We start from the raw sequence: 26,935 nt of genomic DNA, 5'->3' as shown, positions 1-26,935 counted from the left end.
CATGCTGTTAGCATAACCATTATCATGGTGTTGGATGGCAAAGGAGAATCTTTGGGGAAGAAAGAGAGACAAATTGGTTGTACCATCAATTCCTGGAATGGGTCTTTGAATAAGATATCAAGTGGATGAGGTAGGCATGGTTGCATATCAATTGCATTGCAGCAAAAGCTAAATATAAAATCTGAGAGGTGGTCTCATGAGACCCTAAGTGTTCCAGGCATGCTGATGAAAATAACATTTTGTTAGTGAATGCAAGGAGAAAGCATCATTAAATTTGCTGCAGAGGGGAGTAGAAATCATAGGCCATGTCTAAAATATGATCTGAGCTACAATCAAACTGATCAGGCAATGGATATTAAGGGACAAATAATAGATTCATTTCGGCTTGAACTGAATTTCAGACAGTTTAATGATGGTTTGGATTTTACTGGACAGAAAGAATGTGTGTTACTAAGAAAGTTACATTTCAGTCTGCAGATAAGACCACTTATATGAGAGAAGAAAGAAGGAAGAATAACAGATGACAGCAGAGAAATCTGAATCCTTTGGTTATAGATAGCCTCTAGTCTAGGTTGCATCCTTTGGGGCAGATGGGTGAAACGATCTCTTGTCATCACAATCAGAGGCGAACACCAATTCGCACACTAATGCAGAGGAAGCATGTGTAATAATAATGATAATAATAATAATAATAGTACAACATTCATACTGACCAAGGATCCACTATTTAGTGTGAGTTCAAAGTTATGCCATGACCTTAGCATCTCCAGCAGCTATAACTAAAGAGGACAATGACAAATGGCACTCAGTTAAACACATTCCCCAGGAAGTTATTCATCAGGTTAGGTTTGGGAAAGCCACTGTGATCCATAATAAGAGGAGGATTTGCAAGAAATACAATCATATATGAGCAATGTTTTGAAGATCTGATCAGAAAATGCTTGGGTTTCTTAGATGTATAGAGAGAAATAAGATACTTTGCCTCATACTGTAATACCAGTCATTCTGATACTCATAAAAACCTGAGCAAAGATGAGACATAGATAATGTATCGATTGGATAATGTTTGGCTGATAATACAGTTTATAAAGAAAAAAACCTTTAGTTTTTACTAAAAACTTTTGCCTGAAGGCTACATAACTCCAACAAATTTAGTTTTTAACTGAGACATTTGCACAGGAGAAGTATTTAACCCTTATGTGAATCAATTATTAAGTCATGAATTATGTTATCTGGAATGTATTTATTTTTTAAACCATAACAGGACTCAGAACTATAATTATGGAGTCAACACTCTTGGTCATAGCTTCAGAATTAAGCAACCTGCTTTGTTTTCCAGTAACATCAGAGATTCAGTGTTTCTGTTCAGGATATCTTCTTCAAAATTAAAAAAACCAGAAAGAAACAATGGTTGTAATAGCACTTTCTGAGAATGTATAAATAGATTTTTTCTGTTCATTTATGAACTTAAATGAAGATAAACAAATTTTGCAGCTAGCTGTTCATCAGCTACTAACTATTTCATTTGTTCTTGTACAGCATCTGCACAGGATACTCATTAAACTTTCTGTGTGATTAAAACTCAAGGACTTTCATTTTAATAAACTGCATCTGATTTTTTGAGGCATTTTTTTTTCTTGCCATTAGTCATTCTATTTCCTCTTTCTTAGATCCTAATATTCATCTAGAGAAAATAACAGTTAGCTCAGGTCTCTTTCAAAATGACTGATGATTCCCATTTATGTGACTGGAACAGAGGCACTTTGTTCTTATCAAAATGGCAACTGCCTCTATTGTGCTCTGGCTGAAGGAATCCTGTATTATTTATCAAGTCTGTCCATGGCAGTCCTGCTGCAAGAGGACAAGTCTGCCCAAGTTTCTTAATAAGTAATGGTTTTATGAAATAACCCTTAAAAGCAGATAAGCATCAAGTTATAAAAAATAATGACAAGTTTTCCAGGATTGCTGCTTTTTTGTTAGGACTACCTTTAGTTATGAAGCCTATTTATCAAAAAAACACAGAGAGCAAATACCACCATCATGAAAAACCATATATTCTAAATTATTTAAATTCTACTCCACAATTAAAGAAACAATTTTGCATTCGCCATATTTAAAAAAATATAATAAAGAAAAAGATTAATTCAATAGACTTTTATCATCTATCCTCCTATCTATTTTATTTTGCTTTCTTTAGCTACCAGTTTTGCCTCTCCTGAGTTTACAGTGAGTGTGCTGAGGATTTTTTACATTTCTATAGAGCTTTTACCCATGTCAGCAACATACATTCTCAATGAGGATCCCATTGCATTTTAATTTCTGAAATTATAAAACTCTTTATATGCACTTTTTAATATGGATCACTATGGCACAAGATTTCTCACTCTAAAAGTTAATTACTGATATGGGGATTCATACCACTGAACTATTTTATACTCAGAAATACTGATATATGACACGTACCTTGACTTTTTCCAAGTGATCCTGCAGGGAGTCAATCAGCAGATCCCCCACTGGCTGCCAGGATCCCTTGAATGCCTCAGCCTGGCGCAGCTTCAGGTCCAGTTCATCCATCGCCTCTTGAAGGCCCTGCAGTCTTTCAAGAGCATCGTCGATCTTCTTTTGCCAGTCAGCAGACTGTGCATTCAGCTTATCCCACTCGGTTCTGACCTCATCTGCTTGCCTTTGCAGAAGTTTACTGACATTGTGCGCTCTTTCCTCAGGTGACAGATCTAAATGTGAAAGTGAAGAGGCTTTTAAGACATCTTCTGTCTTAGAACTAAAACAGTTGCCATCTGGATAAGTTCAAATCTCAGTAAGAAACTCTTCATAACCAAAGGCACCTGTGAAATTGTTTTATTACTGTATTTTTGTTTCAAAATCTCTTGAAAAACTTAAATCTTGCCACTATAAAAATCAGCAAAATATGCATTTAAGTACATAAAGGCATTTTGAAACATGCAAGGTGCAGCTAGAAATTTATCAGCTGATTCAGCACAATATTTCTGCACATAGATAAATATTAATCATGGTGAAGCTTTTGCTGCAATTAGGTGGATTTGGGATCTCCTGTAGTACTGAGACTACACAGTGAATTTTAGCTTAAATTGCAGCTTTGAGCCCTCAAATGAGGTTATAATTATAGACAGGTCCTGAAGTTTTAAAGGCAAATTTCAAAATCTGCTTATAAATATGCATGTCTATTTAGTACCACAGTGTTCAGAAGGATTGCTAAGGCTTGCTTTCATCTGTATTTTTAGCTTACTTTCTGAATACTGGCATTCAGCTCGAAGTGTAAAAGGAATGCTTTCAGAGCGGCTGGCAGGATTTATTTAATCATCACTGATCATCACTGATCTTTCCAGCAATGTGTTATTACCCTGTTCTTGCTTCAATTACCTCTGGGCTCCGGGCAGACCTTCTCCACTGCCTCCACAGGCTGCTCGGCCAGGAAGATTCGCACCGTCTCAAGGGCACTCCTGATAACAGGTTCTTTTATTTTTAGCTCCCTCTTGAAAGTCTAAGAAACAAAATTATTGTAAGTGGATCTATAAGGAAATACCAAGTCAGAATACCAATGTTACAACAGAATTTCCAGCAGCAGCTTCCACGTGTGTATGACAAGAAGCAATAAAATACAGACACACACACATACAAATTAAAATGATCAACTTTTGATTAACCTGAAATCACATTGTATTCAAAAGAGCAAATGTGCTGTCAGCATACTGCCTTTTTCTTCCTTCAGCAGCAGCTCCTTTTACTCTTTCACTCTCTTCTACACCCTGCTTTTAAATGACCATGAGTAAGTTACTCAAGGTTAGTATTTAAAGCTTTGGTAGGTCACTGAAAGTATACATATCTCAGTATTTATTTATTCATTTCTCTATTTTTGTTAATGAGACTATAATAGTCTATTAATCTGATTCTAAATGTCTACCACACAAATGCAGATAAAACCCAGCTTGTGGGTTGAATCTTGCATTTGTTCTTCTGCATCTTGCAGTGAATTTCTCTAAATGGTCCTTTCCACCCTTTTATTTCAACAGTTTCTTCTATATTTATGAAACATTGTTGAATGCATACTGTTTCAAGAAGCATAGAGGTAAAATATGCAGGTAATTAAATAGTACAGTGTAATACAAAACACAATACTGCAAGAAGGAGAGCCATATGCCATGGGTAGAAAACATATTTTACTCTGTTTACAACACCAGCATTATATAAGATTGAAACATAATAAATTCACCAATTTAGTTAATTATTAAACAAAATTTGTATTTTTATATGAAGTAATGAAGGATTATAAATTCAATATTACAAAGCTCATTACATGTTGAATTGATATGTGACTCTCTGCATAGGAAATACCTACCAGAACTAACAGTGGGAACATGTACAGTTTCTAATATGAGCACTCACAGTTAAGACATTCTTAACGCATTTCAGAAAAGTAAACTTAAGGAAATAACTACATTATTCTATTATAAATATTTAGATACACTTTTTATTAAATGGTTAAGAATTGACCAAAAGGTTTGTAGCTGTTCTTGGGAAAACCCTTTAGCAAAGTCTGCTTTCTTGAAGGAAATAACAAAGCAAAAAAATCTTTATTTTGTGTCAAGGACAATAATGGGACTGGAATCTTTTCACAGAGTCTATCTGCTGTCATAAGAGGATCTATCATTTGATTAATACCTGAGATAAATGTTTTAAACAATCATGTTGACCTTTAAAAACAATACAAATTTTCACAAATAAAGAAGTGTACTGTATATTAACAAGTAAACTACCACTGGACATTTTTTTACATAAAAATTGAGTGGAGTTACTACAGGGCTGAATGAAAGATGTCGAACTTAGACTTAAGGTTTATAATTCTTATAATTCATATTTGACTCTTGCATGAAGTGTGATGGAAAGAGGAAATATAATAAGACTTTTTCATGCCTCCAAATGAGGAAAATCTATTCCTTTAATTTGCCTTTGTGCTCATCTCACATCATTCTGTCCCACTAGAGTGGTGTGGTAGGTCTGCAGGTCAAGCCAGCAGGAAGCATAACTGAAAATCCAGCACAGTAATTTCCATGGTCTGTGTGCTTTCCTCTAGTATTAAAAATAACATCAACAGTCAAACTCACTAAACCAGGGCTTTTTAAACATTAAATGGTATAACAACTTAAAGATATAATATACTTTAGAAATGTTTTCAGAAATGTTTTATTTCTCTTATTTGCCCCAAACCAGTCTAAGAAAGGAAGCACTTGCACAAAGGTCTGTTCTGCAAACACACAACAGCAGGAAGGAGTCATGGATACTCCAGGGGAACGCAGAAATACACTGGTGAGGAGAATAGCTAAAAGCCAGAAACACCTCTGAACTACACATTTGGGAATGAGTAGTCCTGCTGTAAGGAGTGCTGCTGCTGTAGCCAGGTCACCCCTGGCTATGTACATGTGCACACCACAAGGACAAAAAATACCTTCTTTCAGCTTGTACTGTTGTTGCAGAAAACTACAGCAATCAAATACACCGAGTGGCATTATCTTTCCAGAAGAGGTTTGAAGTCACAATCCTCCTGTATCTCTTGTGCAACAGAAGGAGAACATATGTGCAATGAACCTCATAAAGCCTGTGGGCAGGAATCATTGTATCTTCCCTCAAAACAACAGAGAAATGCTAAAAGAAACTTCTGACTTCGCACATTTTGTATTCTGTCACAAACAGAAAAAGTGTCTTTCTTTATTAATAAAGGAAAACCGAGCCAATCTATTAAACTTCTTTTCCTCCAACTTTTCCACTCTGAATGTTGGAGCTGGTGGAGGCAATTACAGTCTGTAAATCCTGGTTTATAGAATAATACACAGTATGATGTTGAGATCTATTTACAGTTTTCATCTCATTCCCTAGTTTTGATCTGGAGATTTCTACCCAGTTATAATATATTTCAATTAAAGAAATTTGAAAAGGAAAGGATTAAAAAAACATGAGGCTGAAGCAGTAGCACAGAATAGCATTAAAAATAATGAATGCTCATTTCATACTAACCCATTCAAAAGAAAAAATTCTTACTGTAAGAACATAAAGCTGCTTTTTGGATTAAAGTTTTGTTGTGAGATATGTATAAACTACCAGTAAAAATCGTAAGCAGCAATAAAGGACATTTTCTCCTTTTTTTGAGGAAAAAAAAAAGGAATTTATCTGTCTAGAGCCCTGACAAATGCATCTTTATAATAACTAGACTGTCACTGAAAGTAGAATAAGCCTAAATGAATGTCTAATGTACAACTAGTGATTGCAGGCTGATTTCATTGAATTCCTTAACTTCTTCCACACTTCATGGTGACTGTAGAGGAAATCGAATACCCTTAATGCATGACGTGACAAAAAAGTAAGTAAACTACTTTATTTAAGCATGTCTATTTGTCATCAATACTACAGCAGTAATGGCATTCTGTCCACCATTTTAATAATGCATATATTGATCAGCTTAGCTCAGACCTCTACTACCACTTCATGAGTGTCCTTAAATCTCTTTAAATGAAGAAACAATGATTGTTTAAATTGAAAAATTAAAATATAATAAGAAAAGAGTAGCATTAGTAAAACTAACATTAATCTCTGTTACTTAAAAACTAGAAATTTTTGCTTTCAATGTATTTTAAAGAGAAAGAGCACAATTGGGTTAATTCAACATGTTTGCCGAACAGAATGCTTTTCAAAATATGAGGTTTGTTCAAATTGTTAAAAGGAGGTATCAACTTCTATGGCCCCATAATGGGTTAATGTGTTGAAGCAGGAACTGTACTCCTCCTTAGGCAGTGATGTTACAGATTTCATGTTTCCATGGAATTGTTAATAAGTGCCTTCTATGATCATAAGTGCTATCTATGTTGTAAATAAAATTACTGCACAGCAAATGAGGCAACTCTTAAAAAAATTGAAGACATAGCAGGTTATCTGCACAATGCTGAAGTTGCTTAAATTAGATTAACAGTAACATGCACACAGTTGTTAATTCAATTTCACTAAAGCAATATCATGCTACTTAGTAAAACAAAGAAAAATGTAAGATAATTAAATAATGTTTTTACGAACGGAAGTATTTTATCATTGACTAACACCACCACCACCACTTCTCCCCACACATTCTAAGACTTAGGAATAGAGACAATTTCTTCAGATGCCAAAAATTAAAAAAAAAAAATACCTACTATATATATAAGTTCAAACAAATAGCAGTTATGTGAGTGTATTTGGGATACATTCCAAATTGCCTTGTCTAAAAAGCACCTCACATTTATAACACAACAATGATTTTGACTGCACGGATATACCTGCTCTCAGTTGAGTTCTACCTGTCCTCTGGCATAGATTCAAGCATTTGAAATTTTCATCTGAATCCTACTCTTAAAATTTTTAAAGCAAATCCTGACAACTAGGAGCACTCAAGTGGTAAGAACTGACTTATTTTCATCTCTTTTATGAATCTCTGTGGTATTCCAGATGGTATTCTGAATGATAGAGAGGTTAAATATGTTTGTTCTTCTTTGAATTTTATCAAAGCCCTGTGTTATGTACCTGCAAGGGGCAGAGAAGTTAAAAAAGAGAAGTGAGATCTGTTTTACGAAGTAATTTTGTCCCTACTCATGGTATCTTACTTTTATGCAATGATTCTCATCCCTAAGAGTTCTAAATACTTCATTTGTTTGATGTGTGACAGAGACATCCCTTAGTTCATCACTGAAGACTTGCCACCTTTATGATGAATTCTTGGAAACCCTTAAACAGCTTATAGAGAGATATACAATACTAAAATACTATAAGAAGTAATTTCTTTAGATAAAAAAATATTTCTTCTGTCTAGGAGAAAATGATTTCAAATACTTAAATATTATTTAGATGGAAAAAGTTTTATTGTAACAATTCTACAGAAATCTCTAACTCTTGTTTTGGCTTAAGAGTTGTCTTTGGAGAAAGAGTTTGAGTTAATGTCACACTGAGTTAAAGCAACATCTATATTGCTTCTTTCATTCTGATATTCTGGATGGGCTTTAAAACTACTTTATAGAAGTTGCTACTTTATGGCTAAAACAGACCTCAGGCTTCTCTTAACTTTCATGGTTATATATAACATGTCTTAACTTTCTTAGGGGAAAGGTAAAAAAAGGAACGGTGCTGCCCCATAAAGTCATGGATGTTTTCATCTCACTGTCTCTGTGATAGTGCTTTAAGTCCCACATAAAATTTTGTGAGAAAGACACATCCTACACATCACCTCTCCAGAGGGAAGACCTAGGAAATGTGACGAAGATGCCCCTTGCAGAAAAGCATTATATTATCTTAGAAAAATTTGCCACTGAGAGAGGTGTTTTCTGTTCATGTTTCTCTTTTGTTTCTCAATCAGTTGGTGAAGATAGGTCCTTGACCAGTATTGACACAACTTCCCACCATTTTGTTGCAGTAGATTAATGCCTGTGTGCCTATGGAAAAAATTAATGTCTGGCTGAATATGGTACTTCCAGACTTTTCACAAACTCAGGGTCCTAAAGCAGCAAGATATGTCATGTTCACTTTGCAAATTTGATCTCACTATCTGTTCTCAAATATTCTCAAATGTTCTCTTCCCCATGAGAAAGCAATATTTATATACAGCTACCTGTTAAACAGAAAAAACACTGATCCTATTTTGTTTTAAAGCACCATTTCACATTTCTTCATTAAGCAATGAAATCGGACATTTAGGAACTTCAGAAACAATAACTTTTGTGGCAAGTTTCACAAAGGAAGTTACATATATACAGCACTATACTTTGGGAGGATGATCATTGGATTTGGAATATTCTCTTCTCATGAAATCAAGCTGCCAGACTGATAATTTCAATTTTTCAATAAAAACTACATTTGTTTGAAAGAAATTTTGAGATAGTACCCTGAAGCATAATCAGACATCAAACAGGAAGTAAAAACCTCCTATGATATCATTACTTTAATTAAAGACACACAAAGATGAAGAAGAGAGCTTGAACCTATATTGTACAATAGAGGTACTAGAACAGTGGTTTTACATTCAGACCTGAATAGACCTCAATGGCATATGAAATTAAAGACTGAAAGCAGACATTGGGTTAGCATCAGACTGGTGTACATTGATCAAACACAGGAGACATACTTTAAGCATACCCTCACCCCAACAAACCAGTGTCAATCTTTGCATGAAGAATTATTCTGAAGTATTATTCATTTGGTGGGTTTAAATAGAACAACAACAACCAAACAACTTCCTGTACAAGTGTTCTATTAAAGTTCCCTTTTAATACCAACCTTAGTCTAGAATGGTCCCCCATATGATATTCTGCTATGATCTCTCCATAAGAGTTCCCTGATGGAATCAGTATGAACCACAGGCAGTTATCACAATATTTTCATGGTGGGGAGTTGTGCAATAGAGCTGATACCAGCTACTCTTGTCACAAATGTTTCCAAAACCTAAACTAGGGTTTCAAAAAGTATACATGAAGTTGGAATGCCTGATCTAGAAAAAAAAAATCAGAGCTACTTATTTAATCCTCTAAAATTACTCAGTAATTGTTCTGGCTATGAAATCTGCCTGTGACAGATCTCTGAAGGTCATGGTCATTTAACACTTCCTTCTCCAAAAGGCTGTGCTTTGAAAGATTTTTCTCTGTTTGAAAGCTAAACTTGGAATTCTTTCCAACAAGGACTGTCATGCAGCACTAGCCTGCAAAGGAAAAAGCAAGGAACAAAAGATTAGGAAAAAATCGAACGTACCTGATGAATATCATTCTGTTTCTGCACAGTGGGAAGATCTCCACCAATGGGTGCTTGCTGTTTTAATTCATCCTCCTTCAACTGCAGCCATGCCAAAAGCTCCTGAAGAGAGAGATGCAATCTCTTCCACTGGTCAGTACTGGCTTCCAAATGGGATCTGAAAGCATGTGTTAAACAGAAGATAGATTCAGGCACAGTACAAGTAAAAACCAAAATGTACAAGTTTATTTACTGAGAAAGATCCTAGTGTTTCATTAAGTTAATGATTTTTGAATAGCTTCAGTAGCTTTGAATTAGATTCTGGCAACACAGATTTATATTTGATTCCACAGTCCTGGCTTTTTTTTCACATGTCCTGATTTTTGTTTTTGATTGGTTGGGGTTTTTTTTGGCACTTTATTTTTCCTCTTTAGCAGTGAGTAAGGGCTGTACTGAATTGTCAGTCTAACTAGAAGTGCACAAATATTATTATGCAGGACTAGCACAAGAAATGTAGTCATCACTAAGGACTACTAGGACATTGTTTACCTGAAATGCACTGATTAGTTTTCCAACTCAGTGAAGAGCAAGTGTTTCTCTAAATCACTACACAAACCATTCAAATTACACAATATTCATTATCTTATTTTTTTTAAAATAAGAGAACCAATGCCATTCTTTTAAAAAAAAAGTCATGAGGAAATTGTTAAAGCCGAAAGAATCTTCATGCACTATCTAGCCAAATGTCAGTGTCATTTAAACAGAGGTGTGAATGAAACTATTTGAAACACTGGGAAAATTAAAAGACAAAATATTATTTTTCTGAAAAAAGGTCTCCATCATAAGGATATTTTCTAAATATTTCATCTGTATATGCATAAATGTGGTTCTTTGGGATCAAGTATAGAGCTTTTAAATTTCAGCATCTGTTTTCTGTGGCTGGACTGATAAAATTTTCAATTTTCTCTGTACCATAGATAAACCCTACTAAAATTTTGTCTTTCTGTACCTATGGATATGCTATTTTTTAAATTTTTTGCTTTGGGAAAAAAATCCTCCCATTCATCCCTCCCATTAATTCATCTCTAAGTAACAAAAGAAATCCTCTTAGTAAGTTAAACCAAAGAAGTATTACATAACAGAAAAGTGGAAAAAATGTGCTGGAAAATAACCACAAATTTTCTTTTATTTCATACATTTCTGTTTAAGTTCTAGCTTTGTTCATATAACATTTATCTTGTTCTACAGTGATTTCACATAAAATCATTCTCTTCTGATGCCAAGAATTCTACTCCTATACCTTATAGATAATGCTCTTTAAAGAAACGTGAAAAGTATGGACTCAGCATTTTTGCAAACCTTATTGGTTTGGATACGGAAATGAGGAATTGCTGGAGGTAGGGACAGATGCATTTCTCTGAAATGCTCTATGAATCCTGTCTTCTTTCCAGCCTCTTACATCAGGTAATTAAAGTGGCAAGGAAAGAAAGGAAAGGGACAGATCAGCCACACGCTGACAGAAAATTCAGCTGCTCTCAAAGTATGTGAGCTAATGGAAAATCTCTTTTTTCAAACTTAAATGCTACATGTGAAGGACACACACAGATCAGGGCTTTTGATCACTTCTCTCACAGAGCATCTGGGAGCAGGGGCAAGACGGCATCACAGCAGGGGGAGGCCAGTCCTGCAGGCAGTGAAATCTAGAGAAGGCCCTGCATGCTAAAAGATTAGGTTATATATATGTTTATACATAATAAATTATTTACAGTGAGGGTGGTGAGGCACTAGAACATATTGTCCAGAGAAGTTGTGGATTCCCCAGCCCTGGAAGTGCTCAAGGCCAGGCTGGGTGTAGCTTTGAGCAACCTGAACGTGTCCTTGCCCATGGCAGGGAGGCTGGCAGTGGACGATCACAGTCCCTGCCAACACAAACCATTCTTTCATTCTGTGATACCTCTGGAAGTAACAATGGGGAGAGAAGCTTTTTATTATTTTTTATTTAGGGAGAGCTGCAGGAGGTGACAACCAGAAAAAGGACCACAGGATTTTAGGACAGGAGACAGTCAAGGAGCCAAGTTTCTGATTCAGGCTAATTCCCTTGTCTCATGTTTGTCTTGGAATAGGCAAGCTTCCACCTCTTCTGAAGAAGGGCAGCAAATGAAGGCAAACACTTCTTCCCTGCTTCCCCAGGTCTGGCTTTACAAGTCAAAAATTCAAAAAGAGTCACCTGAAGGGGTTTTGTTACTGCTGCTGTGCTCTGACCTTCCCAAGTTAGATGGTTTTTATTTTCCAGAACCTGTCTTGTTCTGCTGTTCCTTCATCTTCAGGAATATATGTTTATGCATGCACACACCAGTGTACATTTTATGCATAAACTCATATATTTATGACTGTGTCCAGGATGTGCAGACAAAAAAGGTAATAATAAAACAGTTTTGAAAATATATTTATAAGAAAGCAAGTGTTTATTAGGACAAATTGTGCTGACATATCAGGATGAAAGAAAGGGAGGAATGGAGAAAAGCTTGGCTTCTCTTTAATATCTACTATCTATTATTTTATCTGATGCATTTAGAAAAGAATGCCCATCCGAGTTGATTCATGGCAGGAGTCTTCTCTTCCAGCAGAATAAAAATTACACTAAATAAAGAAACTTCTGGGACTGATGTCTGGAGAACACTTCATCTGTCTTCTCTAATCCCTCTTCTGTGTAAGTGTTGCTAGTTATAATGAAATATATTCCATTCTGTGCTATGGGTAGAAAGAGCTCCAACCAGGCAGACTGGGAAGAACCTTTTCATTTAGTCTGGTGGCAAGCAACACTTAATCTGAATGTCTGAGAATTCAAGAATTGTTTCTTATCCTAACCAATAAGTTGTTGAAGACCTTAAGCCTTTTATTGGAAGCACAGATTTTAGAGGGGAGGTTTGTTGCTTTGAATGTGCAATTCAGGAAGTCACTTTGCTATAACTGGGGTTTAGTGCTTCTGACTCAATTAATGACAGCAAGACATTAAACTGCAAAAAATGAGACAGAAGGTCCCATATATTTAATTACTGATATTTGGGCAACTGACTATTTATTTTTATCTCAAAAATCACTGTATTTGAGCAAGCTCATAGGCAAAATGCATGCGAACAAAAAAATCTCAGACACTTTGAAGGGTTTTATTCTTCCTCTTTTGTTCCTCAGAAGGAAAAAAAAAAGGAGGACTATGTCTCTTTTTCTTTAGTTACTAATATCTTTTCAACATCACAGTCTTCATTTATTTTTAATGATTGATGATACTGAGATGGTTTTTTGTCATTACACAGCCTGGCCTCCCTCAGGACCTGAGCTGAAAAAAGCTAATATTTCATACATTACTTTGGAAAACACTTCTGTCTTTTGCTGCCCTCTGAACTACCACCAACACACAACAAGCAAGAAAATGAAAAAATGCCCAAGACTGAGTGCAACTGAGCTGGGTTGCCTATTGCAGAAGCTGTACTTTTGAAGAAAAGCTTCCTGGACAATTTCTTTTGAAATGAAACTTTCAGTCCATTGAAGCCTGAATGACCACTTCATAATTTGTAGTGTCACCATTTATTATACATCTCCTTGCAAACAAAAGTGTTTCCTCTCATGAGGAAACCTATGGATTTTTTTACCCCAAGATTTTATTTAGCAATTCTGTCCACTCTCCTGACAACAGTTAAAATCTTAAATAATTTGCCTTCTCATTTGTAAGCATATTTTTAGTTTTGCACAGGAAATAACAGTCTTTAAAATAAAGCTTATCATAAATATTGGTTATTTAATCACTTTCTTTCATGACTCACTGATAAGTCATACCCAGTTCTAGAAAAAGCCCACATTTAGAGGGAGTACTGTTACTGTGGTAATCTTTCTTTCTGTAATTACAAAACTTCATCATATGCCTCAAATCCTAATCCTCTACTATCATTTTCACACAAAAAACCTAATCATTCTTACAAAGTTAAGCCAACATCTAAAGTAGCACAAATAATTTCAAAATAGACAAAACCAGTGCTAACAGAAACAAAATTAAATATTTTTACTTGCAAATTGTAGCATTCCATCTAATAAACTAATGGCAGGCTTTTGCTTAGGTTCAGGTCCTACCTAATGTTTAGAGATTTCTTCCTAAGTTCACTCCATCTGAGGTTCATGTTCTCCAGACGTCTCTGCAGCAGGGTTGCATCCTCAGAGCCTTCCAGGGACCTCAGGATTTTCTGCCCATTTTCATCCAGGTTGTGAAAGATGTCAGTGTGAGCATCAATTTCTGCCTGTAGTTCCTATGGAAGCAATAGAAAACAATATATCCGACTTCTTAAAAAAATCACAGAAACTATGATTATTCAAAAGAGTTAAAAAATCCTCAGTGCAACACAGAGCACAGGTTTTGATTACTCCTTTTACAGCAATATCATGTCCTGTATACAAAGTCATGTTTCCCTTCCACATGAAGGCCATTTCATTGAATAGGACCTTTATTTCCCATAGGGAGCATACTGAACAAAATTTAGAAAGCTAAAGGTGTAGCCTTTGACAGCAAAAAAGGAAGGACAGGATATATTTACTGTGCTGATGAGGGAAAAACAAAGAAACACAAAATCCTCAGGATCTCAGGTAAGTCTGACCTTCACATGATACGTCTTCCTGTGCAACATTTTCAGTTTGAGCTGGGGACTGCAACACCGGTCCTGCTGCATGGCAAGTCCAAGAAATCTAGGCGTCTGCAGCAGCCGGGCTTTAAAATGCCAAGTTCACTTACATTCTGTTGACAGAACGCATTTTGGAGCACAGGCCTCAGCAGTCAATAGCAATAAACAGCCACTTTGTGCTGTATCAAAACACTGGTTGGGGCCATGGCTGTAGGAGGGCCTGAGAATAGCAAGGACCTAGAATATGCAACTGGCAGCTCGTGTTGAACAGCCAACTTTTCTTATCGCCTCGTAACTGCAGGCCAGCTCTAAATTTTGAATTCATTTTTTCCCCCTCATTTTTAGCACGGCTGTTTCTGCCAAAAGAACATTCTTTAGAGAGCTGCCTGGTACCAGCATTCCTGCCTGCCCACACACTCAATGCAGCCTTTGTACGCTGGCTGCCCTTCCCCAAGACGTTTGCATGCTGCAGCTCTACAAGGTCAGATTCATTTGCAGAGAACAGTGGTTGAATCAAGGTCATTAAATGGAATAAAAATAATAGTGATAATAATTTCAACACATACATGAATGAGCGTACACGAACTTTATATGCAGCCATATCTGCACAAAAGTACTTCTACTTTCAAACAAAGAAGCACACAAAGACACAAAGAAATCACGAACAGTGAATAAAGCTCCACATTTTCTCCTGTGATGCTGGAGCACTGATTTCTGGTGGTGGTTTCTTGCTGCCTGAAATGGGAGTGCTAGACATAAAGTGGGGAAGAGGAGATGATTTATGGCATTTGAGAACAAGACCCAGTATTAACTCAGCATCACAGATAGTCCCCAATGGAAATCTGTTGCAATTTTCTTCAGAAGAATGACTTTGAAAGAGGGGAGCACACAATCTGTCTACTTGGTGTGTTCTTAATTGAATTGGTTTTATTTGATATTTTAAGTGCAATGTTAGCTGCACTGAATCATGAGTAGACTGTCCTTGTTCACTTACTGCTGTTCCAAATATCCTTAACTGGATACCTGTCACAGCAATGGCTAGGATAATAATTTGGGGAAGTTTTAAGGTGGGCTAGCAATCTTTGGTACAGATTTTGTACACAAATTGGTACTTTACAGCAGTAAAGTACCTAGGAATGAGTTTGATGTACATCAGAGGTAACTCTGAAGAATACAACTGCATTATAAACATTGTATTTATTTAATGTTGTTCAGGTAATTTATATTTTTAAACATAGCATCATTAAGGTACATAAAAATGTACAATATTGTAGGTAACAATGGCCTTACTTGAAAATTTGTATTTTATTTTAAGACTGAATGTTGCTAGCTTGAACTTCCAGCTGTGATACTTCATTTTTCTTTGTTTGAATGAAGAATACTCTATCACCAAATTTCTTCCTTCCATGTTTAATTTTAATTTGAATAATATTTGGAGAAATTATTTAAACTGGGCTAAGCATAACAATACTGATGTAAACATCTGAATCAATGTGTAAGAAAGGATAAAGTTTACAATAAAAAAGTTAACTGTTAATGTCTGTATAGTTCTAAGGTCCTCCTACATTTAATAAACAATAAGTCTGTTATTGGACAAAATAATTACATTCATACATTACCTGTTGCACAAAATTCTTGGTTTTCAGGGTAGTGATGGAAACATTGAACTTACAAACTAGTTCCTTTGCCTTGGCAAGAACATGTGCCATGAAACATGTCCAATAACTATTCACAGTAAGAAACTGTCAAATCTATGTATTCTTGGTGTTTTACTGCACATATACTTATAGCATTATATAAGACAAAATTTAAGAAAAAAAAATCTTTCCACATTTTTCGTGTGTTTAGAAAATGTATCTTATGGTCTACACATTTTATGTCTTTCTCCAGACACACACATAATTCTGAAAATAAAAGCAAACCACATTCTTTTTAATTTCAGAACACTACATAGTATCACAACACATCTGGACAGTTGAGTGGGCAATGAACATGAAAAGTAAAGTATTCTTATCAAAAGCTTAATATTCAAGAACAAGTTTTCCTTATTCCAAATTACTTGTGTATTTCTTCTAATGCTTGCAGAAGTAGTTTATTTCAGCTATGCAGGAAGCCTACACTGACAAAGAAGCAAGACAACAACAACGATATTTGCTCCATTTAGGTTGGTGCATTTCAGAACCTTTCTTTGTGACACTTACACATCCTAAGAGAAGCAGAGAACATATAAGAAAAAGATCTATACACCTTTTATTTGTTTTTTGAAATAAATAAATCCATGTTTTAAAAACAAAATATAAATTACATTATTTTTCTTCACAACAGTAAAGCAGGAAGAGCTATTTCATCTCAAAAATTGCTAAAATCTTTGCAAATGTACACTGTCATTACATGTCTAACCAAGAAACATAGCATATGGATTAAACATACTATTTATTTCATTTTCATATTTTCAAATGTGTTCAAACACATGAAAAAACTACAGAGGATAAAAAAATCAATCCTGGTATAATACTGATTTACAATTGGAGTGTATGCTGCGTTTTTGCTGCAGTTGTTATTAATAAGTCTGTGCTGAAAAAGGATTGTCTATCTGCTCTTAAAAAGAGCAGAGAGCAAAAAGAAAAACATCTTTTTGATCACAAGTTACTGCTTAGGGTGAGCTGAACTGCCTGGAATGAACTGCAACTCCATTAGGTGCATTCCTCCCTAATTTGCCCTAAACTAAGACATGGATGAAGTCCTCCTTTTTCAGATGAACTATACATTTAGATGACAAAATGCACCATAATACTTGTTTGTAGAAACTTAGATGAACAGTTATTAGTGGTTTCTACATATTTAAAAATGTGTATTTACATTATTTTATTATATAGAATAAGTGTGCAACTTAGATACAGGACTAGGGTGATAAAGAGATGACGTGCATTTTGTCTTGAGGACAATCTTGTTGGGCAAAACAGGGTTAGGAAAGTTTCTCTGGCTGTTTCACTTTTTGCCCTGAGCTCTTGAGACCACCACACATGATTTCAGAGAAGTACACTAATGTGGTGAGCACAGCCAATGTTGCCAAGAAGCTAGGGGATGGGTGTATTTCTCACTTTCTCAACTCAGTTGTTTCCCCCTTGGAATGACTGCCCCCATTCTCTGTGGAAGCACAGATCCTCACTGCCCTAATTCTTTTGCTAGGCAGAAGAAATTAATTTGTGGCTCTGAGGGTTTTATTTACACAGAGCCCTGCTAAGCACAGCTCAGCTGTCGCTGTAAAATCCAATGCACTCAAAGTTCTGCCAGCTTCCACACAGCACTGCTAGCCCTACAAGAATTCCATATGCTTTGAGATGTCTTAGCAGAAACAATCAGTGCCAATGTCCTTCCAATCCTACATGCAATATATAGACATGACATACAAAGGACATTCTACATGTCAAAATCTGCCATTATTTTGGCAATATACCAGATACCTAATACTACTACACTGGTAGTCTGGAAGTAAAATGAAGTCTTAGAAAGAATGAATTAATTCTATTTCTTGGACTACAGATGAGTCATACTAACATGGAAATCAATGCAGTGCAGCTGACAAAACATTTATCTTTTATACAAGGTAGAAAAAAATTCATTATGCAATAATTTAAAGAAATTAAAGGACCCTAGTTTGCCTCTATTTGTAGCTCTTTAAAGCACATCTTAGAAGTTTAGCAACTGGATTTCAAATTAATCATCCCACTTGATTTCATTTAACTCTCAACTCTTAATTTCTGATTCTACCTAAAGCATAAACTCTCTGGGAGGGTTCAAAGAGTTTGTGACAATTTTTCAGAGCCCTGGAATTCTCCAGCAACCTTTGGCGGCACAGAAATCCATGCACATGGCACCATTCTCAGGATCACAGTTTATTCTCCTGTCTGCTAGACAGGGGAAAAGTTTTGTGAGTGTTACAGTTTTAGAATTAAGGGCTACAGCACAGCACATCAAATGCACTGTAAGCACCTGAGTGATAGAATCAGCGCAAGGTGCATTTGTTTGGTTTCTTTTGTTTTTGGCAACTGAAGGCCTGTTTGCACTAAGCTTTATGGCAGTCTCTCCTTGTGAGCTGGTTGTTACCATTTGAATAGGAAGAAATGTATTTTTTTTGAAAGAGAACATTTGTATCTGAAGATACTATGATGTAGTTTAATGATGGAATAAACCAGTGAAGCATTTCTACTGGTTTGCGAGGCATTTCTGGTCCCTTGGAAGTTCTGTCTTTTAAATGTCATAGTTCTTTTAAGGCTGTTGGATTTGAGTTTCTTTCTTTCTTTTATATATTTTTTTTTTTTTTTAGTGCTCCCATTCCCCCATCAAGCTTTTAAGTAATTTTCTCTCCCAGTCCATAATCAAAACTTTTATTGAGTCTTAGAATGACACCATTCACTGAACAATTTACATAATGATAAAAACTTCTCAAATGAGATTTAAAATATAATTAAAGGGCAGACTTACTGAGTTAAAAGCATTGTTGTGAAATGGCTATACATCACCATGCCAAGTAGCCTCCCATTCAGCTAGCCTATGGCATGACCCCAATTCCAGTCTGGTATGATTACATCTCTGAGTTTCATGCTAATGACTTGATTAAAAAGAATGATAAAAAGGTCTTTTCCATTGTGAAGATAAGCTTATGAACATAATTAAGGCATTTCTGGTTTCCCAACACATTTTTCAAGATAAAAAAGGGTAAGAGTTAGTCCTCTAAGAGAGAATCAAGTGTTGATGAATGGAAGCCAAAAGAATAACTTTGCCCTGAAGAAAGCAATCTGTGTAAGTTGCATCTATCATTGTTATGGTTTAAAATTCTGCAAGTCCCAGAACAAAGATGTGACCAAACTTCATATTCAAATGCTACTTTCTTCTAACGGAAGATTAAAAAAAGCTTTCTTTAGTAAGTTGGGCCCTGTTTTCAGAAAATATTCTTTTTATAAACAGGCAAAAGAGCCTTCAATTTAGGTTATATTCAGATTGCAAGAGACTTCACAGTGCATCTAAGGATGCAGCAATCTCTTGCTGACTGCAAATGTTGTGTGGGCTTCTTGATTTCTTTTACATTGGTCTGCTGCAGCTTTGGAATAGCACTAACACAATCATGTGACCATATACTTGTCTGTAGTGTGCAAATATTTATTCACAGAACTGACTTTTTGCCCATAGCATAAGGTCTTGTATTTATCCCTTGATGATAGTGAAATAATCAGTTTTTTTAGACCTCTAGCAATTAATTTGTACTCAATTATTAGCTAAGTCCATGTGTTTGGAAGGAATATGTGGTCTTCTTGGATAGGTTTTTTGAAGACTGAGAAAACCCCTGCTTCATTTACAATTAATGAAAATATGAATAAATACATAAAATAAACAAATCTTTCTGCATTTATAGTTGCATTTAGGATTTGATCCTTGTCTAGTGAAATACATCCTATTCTGATAATAGTGACTTCAATAGAAATTATTATTTTCACTCTCTACTTTATTTGTCATTGTAACTAGGATGGAAACCTTAAGTAGAAAGAAACATCGTGTTAGTCTGAGGTTACACTAATGAAGAAAACTTCCTTGTAGCCACAGAAATGAAGAACTTTTACTGTATGGTGTAAAATATAAATATGTATTTTACTAACATAGCCTGTATTCTCTTTCAGGCAAACCAATCCAACAAAGCAAACAAAGCACATTTTTCAAGTAGGAGTTGCAAGTGTTCTGTGTGTCAGAAAATCAGCCACCTCTACTGAGATGTCTAAGAATGGGCTCAGCTATCTGCCTTTGAAATCTGTATTTGAGATTTGAGTGAGTAGGAGGGAAACAGCATAAATGTGCATAAAATCATACACACAATTTTCTGAAAGCAAAACCGTAGGGCCCATTACAAACTAGCAGAGTTTTCCAGATTTTAGAAAGTAGTCTGCTCCCACCAAAAATGCATGTCCCAACCCCCGTACTTCAATGGATGTCTGATCCCATTCCACCTGCACATGCTGTCAGCACACTCACCCTGTCAATCTTTTGGCAATCTTTCTGAAGAAAAATAATTATGCTGCTACTTTCAGCATGTCTATGTCTAATTTCTCGTCTCCCTGCTTTCCAGAGATCAAACAGTAACAGCACAAAGAGCATCTTCCTCTGCAGGAACATTTACTTCCACTTAGTTACTCATGCAAGATCCTAAAGTCCTGTTGCATAGTTTGGAAAGCATTTACCTCTCTTAGTTCTGCTGACATTCCAGTACTTCAAATTAATACTGATTTTCTTTTACGACACACAGCTGGAAAGGCTGAAATACACAACTGTCTCTAGGTCTGGGGAAGAAAAAAATCTTATGAAAGATGAAATGACAGGTTTTTTTTCTTCTTTCACAAACCAATAGTGAAAAATATCTGATATCTGTTAATTATAAATGACCTGTCCTAGAAGAAAAATTATTTGTACCTACAGAAATGTCTATTTTTTTCACAGTACACCAAGATGTAACAATAAGGTATCTCATATTTTATCACCAATGATATTCATATTTACTTTCATCCTTCCCTAAATACACAAACACATGCAATCCTCTTTCAGATCCTTTTAAAACAAAAAATTGAAGGCACTTTATACTTAAAAGAAATTATTTCTGTTTGAATCATTATCCTAATTCTTTCTGTCATGAATAATTTTTACAATCTTCTTTTCTTTTTAAAAAAAATATCCTGACATTTAAAATTTTTGTTGGTAACATCACTGATGTCTAGGTAAAATAATTGGTGCACCAGTTTCATAACATGATTCTCAATTAATTACAAAAACATAAAAACTTATTAAAAGAGAGCAACCCAAAACATAAATAAGAAATTAGAGGCCTCATATGCTATACATTATTAAAACTGCATCAAAAAGAAAAACAACTATCATGGCTTTAGGGCTCGTTTTAGAAGGAGTTTTTATTGTTCTAGAGGTAATGAGATTTCACTTGGAATTTACACTATTTCAGGTGTTCCTCTCTGCGAGCATGCAAGATCCACTACAATTAACTGTTCATAATCAAGGACAGGTTAATTGGGACCTGGTGGGCATTATGCAAGAGACAATGTGACAAAAGCTCCAGTGCTTCTGCACTACTTGCGTCAAATCCTCCCTTCTGGAGGTGTCCTGAGGAAGGGCCAGGAAGGGCAGGCACTTGGGCAGCACAAAGGGAAAAAGTACACTTCATCTTGATTTTCAGTGGAAATCCAGGTCATGCTAGTGTGGCCTCAGGATCTTCTGACTTCCTAGGTTTTAAGCCAGAATGCCAGTATAGTTACCACAGAGAAAGCTGCAGTGCAGCAGTCAAGTGTTATCAAAATCACTTTAACAACTGATGCTGGCTGTTCCTGTCACAGGAAGACAGAATTCACCAAGTGTTGGTCAGTTCACTCATTAACTCGAGCCAGGTTTAAACCGCCACAAGGAAAGTTAGTTTTTTCTTGCTGCTGATGTTTTAACTGCAAGCCTGCTCAGTGTGAGGGGCACCACATGTTTAAACACTCAGTGAGAAGCCAGCAGGCCAAAGCTACCACTTATGGCCTCTCCCTGTGTAAATGCACTCCGCTGTAAATGCAACAACAGGCAGAGCCACAGGGCTCAGGCAGCCCTGAGGAGCTGCTGCCAAAAGGGCTGGCACAGTAACAGAAGGCTCAGGACCAGGGTGGCTGCACACAGGAGCTGCCAGCACCTGCAAGGTCCTGTGGGGAAAGTGATGCCACCTCCTCTCTCAGTGGGCTTTCCCTTCTGACCCTCGAACCCCAAATCCTCAGCTGCCTGCTCACACCGACACTGACCACACCACCAAGGCTTCCACCTTTAACCTCTACTGTGTCAACACCCCGAACTCAACAGCTGAACTAAAAGTAGTGTTTTCTGGCTGTTAACTGCTGCTGCTGCCCTGCACTCCAATGTAATCAGCCATTCTGACTGCTGCTGTACTGGAGAGCTGCATTGGTGAGGAATTTGACAGAAAAGTCCATCCTCATTAGTTTTCAGCTCTAAGAAGTTCCATAGCTTTATGTTTTTCTGAATAAGCTGAAGCATGCCAGAATCATGTTCTGCATGATTTATTTTAGGTGCTTTAATAATGCATGTTGACTGTCTTGAAATAAACAAATAACTGGCAAAAGCTCCGAACCTGAAAAAGAATATATTTTAAACAATATCAACTTTAACTATCATATTGATTGGTCTCCCTGTGGCAGTCTAACCATGTTTTGCTGCAGCCAGAAATCAAAAGCAAAATTCAAAAGAATTCCTGTATCAAGGGGTCTCTGAATAAGATTTACATCATGAAAATAATTATTTAGTATTTAGTATTTAGTATTTCTTGTATTTACTAGCAAGATGCATTTACTCCCACGGTATCAGGTTAAAATGGTAAATATCACTGAAAAAAATAATGATATTACCATCAAAGTCTGACATGAAATAAACTTTTATCTTAACATATTCTTTTAGGAGACAAGTTACTTGAGGGTGAAAATTAACTTCTGTTCATATTTTTCAGTTTGACACTAAAAAAAACCCAAACAATTAATTTGGATCACTGAGTTCTTCAAATCCGCCAACTGAAAAGAAATATACTTGTTCCTTCTATCTTCCCTTCACTCCAGTAAAGGAGAAATAATTACACTGTCATAACAAAAAATTAAATTATTTTAAATTTAGAGGTCATGCTGGTCAAGTCATGTAAGTGTTTTCACCTAGATGCAGATAAGAAAACCAGCTCCAAGACCCCAAGGCAAGAAGGTAAGAAAAGTGAAATGCAGACTTTTAAACATAAAATATACTTGGTACTAATGAAGGAACAGAGGTGAACATACAGTAATGGAGGTAATAGAGCAAATATATATGTCATTAAAAATCAATCAAACAAACAAAAAAGTACCCTTCCCATCTAGAATCAGACTCTCTCTTCAAACTTAAAAAAGAACTCAAGAATTAGATATGCTCTCAGAAGAGAGAAAACTCTTGTCAGTAAGTCAATATATCAGGCAGATCTTAAATAGTGCAGGAAATTCATATGCTCCTCCTTAGGTTTCTGTGGAGATCAAATATGCCTCTTCACCTACTGTCACTCCAAAGTATGCCATCCAGTCCCAGGTTTATACCCTGGAATTGCTTTTATGGCTCTTCAGTCAAGATTACTTATCAAACACTTTATAAATTGCTGACACAGAACACTGCAAGTACTTGACTACACTGCTAATCACATCAAAGTCACTCTCATATCCAGAAATTTTGGATATGTTTTTGTCATTGGTCTCAACAATACATTAAATGTGACACAAATATATGTCTGAGAGATACTTCTTCAGTAAACAGTTCATAAAATAACCTAAGGTCTCACATGTTCATAAAATTCAGGAATACACTTGGAAGCAGAGCTTAAGTATTTCAGAAAGCTGAAGACTTTGTTTAAACATGCAGTCCAGCCACATTAGTTATACCACCCAAAGCTAAAAACTGTGCTGAAGAACACTGCATGGTACCACAGGCAATCTTGGAAATGACTGTCAAAAACATTTCAGATTGTGACAAAAAAAACGGCTGTCAGTTCATTGTTCATAATAAATGCTAACTACTTCTCCAAAGAAAAAGTCATATTTTAATGAAAAAGAAAATTAAATGGAAAAGACACATTGTGGAAACCTGGCTTGCCATAACTGTTTTACTCCCACAGCAGCTTTTGCAGCAACTGTATTTATAAGAGGCTTCTGAGTGGCATTCATGTGACACACCCAAAGATACCGACAATGCCCACTTTTCTATGAACCCTGCTGACAGGAGGCAGAAGCAGGATGAATTCAGTTTAGACAGGACTATTGTCATCTGAAAATTGTCCTCTCCAGATTCTCTTCAGATTCAATCAGAACAAAAACAACACACATTAATAACAAACAAACAAACAAACAAACTAGCCCCGTACTTTATTTCTGAAAAAAATTCATCCTGTTTATGCACACTGTGGTGGGTTGACCCCTGCTGGATTCCAGGTGCCCTCCTCAGCTGGTTGAGGGGAGAAGATAAAACAAAAGGCTCATGGATGAAGGTAAGGACAGGGAGAGATCACTCGCCAGTTACCATGGGTAAAACAGACATGGCTAGGGAAAATTAATTTAATTTATTATCAGTCAAATAAGATTAATATAAATTCATAAATTCAGCTCTTAAAATGTCATCCTCCCACTCTTTCATAACATCATATAATGGTTTTAAGATACCTTTGACAACCACCTAGTCCAACCCCTGTGCAATGAGCAGAGGTATCTTCAACTACAAGAGGATGCTCAGAGCCCTGTTAAGCCTTACCCTGAACGTTTCCAGGCATGGGGCTTCCAACACCTCTCAGGGCAACTTTTCCCAGTGTTTTAACACCCTCACTGTAAAAAAATTATTCCTTATCTCTAACCTAAATTGACCCTTACAGAAGCCACCTTATAACTCCCTGGCTACAAAAACCTGGCCACATAAACACAATGCACACATTCATTAATCCTCACATCTATGTGCATCAAGCTGAGAGAAAGAAGCATCATTTTTAGATAAAAAACTTACTTTGCATTCCCTTGGGATTAATACCAACTATTTCTACTCTGCATATAAAGCAACTTTGTAGCTTCCTTCACATTGCATCCCCAGCAATTACTGTTCTCACCAAGTTGTCTATTGCACTATATCATGTTCTGATTTTTAGAAAACTCTGAAAATTTTAACACCCACTAATTTAAAAGACTTTTGTACATAAAAAAGTGAATGAAGAAGAATGTGAGGAAATGATAACAGGGGTATCTAAGTTCCTGTGTAATATGAGAGTGATCACAGAGGGATAATTTCTCCCTTTGTGTCACGGAGTACAGTTTGCTCACAGAAACAAACCCAGAAGCTACATGTTCCCCATGGAAATATGATATCTTTTTTTCCTATAATCCTCTTTGAAGTATCATTACTGCTTTCATGAGAGAATTAAAAAGACCTATGTATGGATTTTAAGCCCAGAAAACTAAGCACAGAAGAAGAGACACATGATATGTTCTGTATTTTTAAAAAAAATATACATTTCCTATCTTATTAGGAGTGATATAAAATAATTCCTATAACAATTGTATGCTAATACCTGCATATGAATTCCTAATAACAGGAATTCCAGGCTTGAGGTGAGGGGGGAGAGAGAGAGAGATTAGGTAAAAATATAATTTATATCCCAGAAGTAGTTTATGAAGTTTCATACCCAGTGGAATGAGCATAAGAAATCCCAGAGATTTAAAAGATGAAATTAGGCAACTATGGCTGAAAAAGGATGAATGTAAAATCCCTCAAGGTATTCTTAGCAATAGTCACCATTATGCTATTCAGTGTAATGCCATTTATTATCTTCTATCTGTACATATTTGACATATAATCAATTTTGTGTAGAAAGAATTCTCATGGCATAGACCTATTCATAACTGACAGAGTAATGTCACTATTCAGTAAATACTCACTGAACATGGGATAATAATGCATCTGCATCATGCACTCATTCAGTGGTCAGACTCAGTGAGATTAAAACTTCCTTTCAAAGGATTTGTTTTTATCTGTAATGCCCATTGTGTTAAACTGAAATTGAGCTGATTAATATTAGTATAAAACCTTCTGTCTATACAGTGAAAAGCTTACCTTCCTCTCTTAACCATGAGAAAACTTCATGACTGATAGACCTCTTAAGAGAGGAGCTTATTGGAAAAGGCAACTTTCTTATTTATCTCACCTCATTTACCAAAGTATATTTTATAAAATTAAGAAAAAAAAAAAAAAGGTTGATCTGAAATTCAGATCTGAGAATTTGTCTGTAATCTTCAAACAGCTTCTATACATTTGACTTGGTAATACAGAAAATTCCGAATTCTCTTTCCACAGTTTACTGAAAAAAAACCCGCTTCACACACAGTGCTTCATAATCTACCGGTACCACTAAATGAAATACTGATGCTCAGTTTCCCAGTGGAGCTTTGTGTTCCCTTTGCAATCTTGCTGAAAGCCTGAAAACCAAACACTGACACTCAGAGTTCTGATGCCTGTTACTCAGCAATTGCGTCTGTTTGCCCAAGGCACACGCAAGTGAGGACAGACATGAGTTGCTGCTTAAACAATATCTCAAGGGAATGGAGCCTTATAAGAAACAAAATGAAATAAAATAGTCTGTAGGAGGAAATTTTAGGAGCTGATGAAAAAGGAAATATGGCAAACGTTTTACATTTCCTCTTTGTACATTCATTTACTTGCCAAAGGACATGCTTGGTATGCAGAAGTTATCTTAAAGGAAATGAAAAAAAGAAAAAAACAACCAAGGAATGACTTTACAATTCATATATTTGCATATGAAAAAACAAAAAAACAAAACCAGGCCAAAGGAAAATCTTTTCCATAAGCAAAGGTATGATCATCAGGAAATAGAATAACACCATCATCTTCCAAATATA

General features: G+C 35.9%; 1 protein-coding gene across 9 annotated transcripts in view; it reads right to left on the bottom strand.

Moving 5' to 3' along the window:
* DMD (dystrophin) overlaps window positions 1-26,935 on the bottom strand; it is a 1,137,330-nt gene that overhangs the window by 178,528 nt on the left and 931,867 nt on the right. For all 9 annotated transcript variants that reach the window (XM_088068904.1, XM_088068916.1, XM_088068923.1 and 6 more), the window contains 4 exons: window positions 13,897-14,069; window positions 9,793-9,949; window positions 3,400-3,520; window positions 2,464-2,732 (listed from right to left, as the gene is read on the bottom strand). In XM_088068904.1, coding sequence (XP_087925030.1) covers window positions 2,464-2,732; window positions 3,400-3,520; window positions 9,793-9,949; window positions 13,897-14,069 — 720 coding nt within the window. The remainder of the gene's footprint in view (window positions 1-2,463; window positions 2,733-3,399; window positions 3,521-9,792; window positions 9,950-13,896; window positions 14,070-26,935) is intronic.

Source organism: Pseudopodoces humilis, chromosome 2 (assembly GCF_049639895.1).
Source record: "Pseudopodoces humilis isolate 2021_Gansu_Grassland_sample_001 chromosome 2, ASM4963989v1, whole genome shotgun sequence".
Classification (NCBI taxonomy): Eukaryota; Metazoa; Chordata; class Aves; order Passeriformes; family Paridae; genus Pseudopodoces; species Pseudopodoces humilis.
This window is presented reverse-complemented; position numbering and strand designations above follow the sequence as displayed.